The following is a 5,754-nucleotide window of genomic DNA, read 5'->3' on the forward strand; positions in this document are numbered from 1 at the left end:
GTTTGGCGCCGTCTGTGGGAAACGACATTTTCGTACTTAGGTTCAAAAGCGTAGTTTCCAGTTAACTTCTACATTCAGATGGAGTCCAACCAAGATTCAGCAGCATTAGCCCAACAAGTCTAGACTCTTGCTGCTATCGTCAAAGAGCACACTAGACAAAATCAGGAAATGAGGCTACGACTTTAGCAGGGGGAGAACTGGTCTAGGGCTAATCAAGAGCATGAAGGAGATAGCCATAGAAGGAATGACTGTCAAAGGCTGACTACTCTAGATGAACAAAACTCAAATCTTCTCCGGGAGATGAGAAAGGAGATGGACGAGCTAAAGAATGCCATTAGAGAAAAAACAAACCGAAGCTTGGATAGAATGGTTAGGGCAACAGATTCGCCCTTCACCATGGCAGTCTTAGAATGCCCTGTGCCGTTGAAATTTCACTTACCTCAGCTTAAGCCATTTGATGGACTTAAGGACCCTCAAGACCACCTCAACACCTTTAAGACGACACTAGGCCTTCAACGGCCTTCTAACGAAATAATGCGTTGTTCCTTCCCCACCACTCTCAAAGGACCTACGAGGGAGTGGTTCACAAAGTTACCAACATCGTCCATCGACAGCTTTGAGGAGTTGAGCAACGCCTTTTTATGCCACTTCGTCAAGGGACAACAGTCAAAAAGGCCAGCGAACCATTTACTCACCATTAGACAAGGGGAGAAAGACACCCTGAGATCGTACATAAAACGCTTTACTCGGGAGACTCTGGATGTGGACGAAGTTGACGACAAGGTGCAGTTGACGACCTTTAAAGCGGGGTTAAAGTCCAGAGAGTTTGTGGTTTCACTCGCGAAGAATCCTTCTAAGACGTTGGCAGAGATGCTATTAAAGGTGCAAAAGTACATGAATGCTGAAGATGTTTTAGCTACCATTAAGGACTTGGAAAGGCCAAGGGACAAGGGAAGGAAGGAGGACGATCATAGGAGACGAAAGAGGAAGGGCATAAATCGTCAAACTAGTAACGAGAGTAAAAGGAAAGACAAAAAGACTCCTTGAATGGTAAAATTCACTCCTTGAGTTATGCCTGTTGACAAAATTTTGGTGCAGATTAAGGATGAGCATTACCTTAAATGGCCAAGGCCATTACATTCATTGCCCAACGTGCGTGATAAAAAGAAGTACTACCGGTTTCACAAGGATCACAGCCACTACACAGAGGATTGCAGGGACCTAAAGGAGTAGATAGAGGAGCTTATACGGAAGTGTGAAAAAAAGGGACTCTAGTAGATTTAGAGGCGACAGCAAAAACCAGTGCGAATCTCCACCCAATGACGAGGATCACATGTCCCAGCGCCCGCCAAGTGTCATCGGAGAGATAAAGACGATTACAGGTGGCCCATCCACCGGGGGGGGGGGGTGTTCAAATCCCTCAAGAAAGTGTATTAGAGGCAGGTGAACAGTGTCCATAGGATGCCCCCATTTAAGCAAAGACAAACAGATTGGGATATGTGTTTCTCAGAAGCAGATGCTAGAGGGGGTGAAGCAGCCTCACGACAATCCTTTGGTCATAATGCTCGTGATAGAAGGATTCAATACCAGGAGAATCCTTGTGGATAATGGTAGCTCAATGGACATTATCTACCTCTCCGCTTTCCAGCAACTGAAGCTAGATCCAAGAAGGCTGTGCCCATTTGATTCTCTCATTGTTAGCTTCAATAGAGACAGGGTATATCCCAAAGGCATAGTGATGCTGACAGTTACAATGGGAACTCACTCGAGGCAGTTAACTCGTCAGTTGGACTTTTTGGTGGTAGACTTCCCTTCATCTTACAATGTGATCATCAGAAGACCCACGCTTAACCGTTGGAAAGTAGCCACGTCTACCTATTGCTTGAAGGTAAAATTTCCAACAGAGAACGGTGTGGGTGAGGTGAGAGGAGATCAAGTACTGGCCAGGTAATGTTACCAGGCCGTGCTAGCTGCCAAAGAAAACCATACAGGGATGATTGAGGAGAAAGAAGAAGAGAAGGTGAAAGCCTTGGAGACAGTGGAGTTGGTTGAGGGAGAAACAGCAAAGACGACCAGGATAGGGACGACATTGAGTCCCGAGATAAGGAAGAGACTTGTTCAGCTCCTAAAAGAGAACCAGGATATCTTTGCATGAAGTCACGAGGACATGCCTGGCATATCCCCAAGAGTCATTGAACACAAGCTAAATGTGAACCTCGAAAAGAAACTTGTCCAACAGAAATGACAAGTCTTCGCTCCTGAACGGAATTAAGCAATTAGAGATGAAGTTAACAAATTGCTATCAGCAGGCTTTATTCGAGAAGTTTACTATCCAGAGTGGCTCACCAATGTCGTCCTAGTGAAAAAAGCGAATGAGAAATTGAGGATGTGCGTGGACTTCACAGACCTCAATAAAGCTTGCCCAAAAGATAGTTTCCTTCTGCCAAGGATAGACCCCAGCTAATGGATTCTACAGCAGGACATAAGCTACTAATGTTCATGGATGCCTTCTCAGGATACAACTAGATAAAAATGGCTGAAGAGGACCAGGAGAAAACTACTTTCATCACGAGCCAAGGGCTCTATTGCTATAGGGCAATGCTCTTCGGACTGAAGAATGCCGGAGCAACGTACCAAAGGTTAGTGAATAAAATGTTCAGCAAGCAGATCAGGAGAAATGTGGAGGCATATGTGGATGACATACTCGTCAAAAGTAAAGAAAAACTTGCCCATCTAGACGACCTCAAAGAAACATTTGCCACACTTAGCCAGAGGAAGTTAAACCCCAGTAAGTGTGTGTTTGGAGTAGCCTTGAAGAAGTTCTTGAGATTCATGGTGTCCCAAAGGGGGATAGAAGCAAACCCGGAGAAAGTTTGAGTCATACTCGATATGGCATCGCCAAAGATAGTCAAAGAAGTTTAGAAGCTCACAGGAAGGATAGCGGCTCTCAACAGGTTCATTTCTTAAGCGATGGACAAATGTTTTCCCTTCTTCAAGACATTGAAGCAAGCTTTTGCTTGAATTGACGAATGCGAGGAAGCTTTTCAAGAACTCACGTGTTACCTGAGCAATTCACCCCTCCTAAGTCTGTCCAAGGAAGGAGAAAACCTATATTTATATCTGGCAATATCAGTAATAGCCGTGAGTGAAGCCTTGATTTGGGAAGAGGACAAGAAACAGCTCCCAATTTACTATGTCAGCTAAGCTTTTCAAGGTGCAGAAACCAAGTACCCAAGGATTGAAAAGATTGCATTTGCATTAATAGCAACTTCGCGCAAGTTATGACCTTACTTTCAGGCGAACCCCATCCTAATAATGACAGATCAACCCATCAAGAAGTCCATAAACAAGCCTAAGGCAACAGGGAGAATGGTCCAATAGGTAATCGAGCTTAGCCAGTTCGACATCGAGTACCACCCCCGAACAACCATTAAGGCACAGGCTCTGGCAGACTTCATCGCCAAGTTCACACTTCCAAATGAGGATGGCCTCACCAACGAGACAGAGCGGTAGACGATACAGACCGATGGTTCATCTGCCCAAAAAAGAGGGGGAGAGTAGGGGTCGTCATAACCACCCTAGACGAAGAAATGCTTAAATACGGAGTTCAACTAAAATTCTCGACCACCAATAATGAAGCTGAGTACGAAGGAATATTAACGGGGCTAAAGGTCAACAAAGCACTGGGAGCTAAAAACTTGCTCCTCCAGAGCGATTCTAAGCTGGTAATAGGGCAAATAAAAGAGGAGTATGAAGCAAATAAGGAAAGAATGCAAAATACCTCGGACTAATAAAGCATTTGACATGGGAGTTTGATAAGGTGGAATTCGTGTAGATCCCCAGGAACCAAAACATGGTAGCAGACGAAATCGCAAAGCTAGCATCATTAGAAGAAGGATCAACAAGCATGAGCTTAGATATGGAAGTCCAGAAATGCCCTAGCTTTGAAGAAATCCCTACAATTGCAATCCAGAGCACAGGTAGCTGGGTGACCTCGATCATATCATTCCTTCAAGACAACCATCTCCCACCAAACGTTGAGGAGGCTAGGAAGGTCAGGAAGAGAGGAGCTAGATTCATAATCCTAAATGACACCCTGTACAAAAAGGGCTCTTCCGTGCCCTACCTAAAGTGCGTAGATAAAAAGGAAGCCAAATATATTTTGGAAGAGATTCATGAAGGGGTGTGTAGAGACCATGTAGGCCCCAAATCCTTGGTAAGTAAAGTCATCAGAACAGGTTACTTCTGGCCTACTATGCAGGTAGACAAAAGGGAGCTCGTCAAGAAGTGTGACAAGTGCTAGAGGTTTGGGAATGTCCAGTGCCTTCCAGCCAAGAAATTGTTGACGATAGCCTTTTCTGGGCCATTTGCACAATGGGGAATTGACATCATTGGCCCATTGCCCTAAGGTAAAGGACAGGTAAAGTTCCTACTAGTCGCTATTGATTACTTCATGAAATGAGTTGAAGCGGAGGCATTAGTAACCATCACCGAAGCGAAAATCCAAAGCTTTCTGTAGAAGAATGTAATTTGCAGGTTCAGGATTCCACGAATGATCATATCAGATAATGGACGGCAGTTCGACAGTTAGAGCTTCAGGGATTTTTACTCAAGTCTAGGGATCAAGAATCAGTTCTCATCCCTAGGACATCCACAAGCAAACAGACAGACAGAGGTGACTAATCAAACACTACTCAAGATCATCAAAGCTAAGCTAGACGAAGCTAAGGGGGCCTAGCCCGAGGAATTACCCAATGTCTTGTGAGCTTACAGGACTACAGCAAGAACCCCAACAAGAGAAACCCCCTTCAGATTCACTTACGGCACTGAGGCAGTAATCCCGGTTGAAGTAGGAATAAGCAGTATCAGACGAGAAGTGTTCCACGAGGACAACAACAAAGATCAGCTAAGAGTTAACCCTGGACTGCCTGGACGAAGTCAGAGATGGAGCCACTGACAAGATGACAAGACCTCGTCCTATGCAAAGTGACCCTGGCGACTAGAGATCCTGCCCAAGGGAAGCTCGGCCTAACTTGGGAAGGAACCTACCGAGTCGTCCATTACTCCAGACAAGGCAGTTATCACCTAGAAACCTTAAACGGGCAAAGACTCCCACGACCATGGAACATCGAGCATTTGAAGAAGTACCACCACTAGATGCAATAAAAGAACTATTCAGTCAATGACTTAATGCAAGTAAACACAGCAAAAAAGAAAAAAGAAAAAAAAAAGATGACAAAATCCCTTAAATGGGTGTGAGTCATAAAAATGGCTAAATAACAAGATTTCGTCTAGACGGATGTAAGTTACTAACGAAGCTAAAGATGACAAGATCCCTTAAATGGGTGTAAGTCACAAAAATGGCTAAGTAACAAGACTCCACCTAGATAGATGTAAGTTACTGACGAAGCCTAAGATGACAAGATCCCTTAAATGGGTGTAAGTCGTAAAAATGGTAAAGTAACAAGATTCCACCAAGACAAATGTAAGTTATTAACGAAGCCAAGGATGACAAGGTACCTTAAACGGGTATAAGTCCTAAAAATGGCTAAGTAGTAAGGTTCCGCCTAGATAGATATAGGTTACTAATGAAGTACAGGTCAATTCTCCGCCTAGACGAGTACAAGTTATGGATGAGTCAGTCCTCCTTCAAAAAGGCAAATCACAACAGAAAATTTAACTAAGTAAAATGTACCAATGCAAATGAAGCAACTAAATGGACGAAGCAAGTAAGGATCATACAGAGACAAGAAC

At 44.1% G+C, this 5,754-nt stretch overlaps 1 protein-coding gene across 1 annotated transcript; it reads left to right on the forward strand.

Annotated features, from left to right (window-relative positions):
* The first annotated feature begins 300 nt into the window (after nt 1-300).
* LOC111991700 (uncharacterized) lies at nt 301-1,047 on the forward strand. Its single transcript, XM_024023493.1, has one exon. The coding sequence runs from the start codon at nt 301-303 to the stop codon at nt 1,045-1,047; it is 747 nt and encodes a 248-aa protein (XP_023879261.1).
* Nucleotides 1,048-5,754: the final 4,707 nt, after the last annotated feature.

The sequence above is a fragment of the Quercus suber genome, unplaced genomic scaffold (assembly GCF_002906115.3).
Source record: "Quercus suber isolate HL8 unplaced genomic scaffold, Cork oak 2.0 scaffold_478, whole genome shotgun sequence".
Classification (NCBI taxonomy): domain Eukaryota; kingdom Viridiplantae; phylum Streptophyta; class Magnoliopsida; order Fagales; family Fagaceae; genus Quercus; species Quercus suber.

What these genes read in the sequence shown, in the direction of transcription:
- LOC111991700 (XM_024023493.1), top strand. Translation starts at nt 301, where the DNA reads ATGAGAAAGGAGATGGACGAGCTAAAGAATGCCATTAGAGAAAAAACA.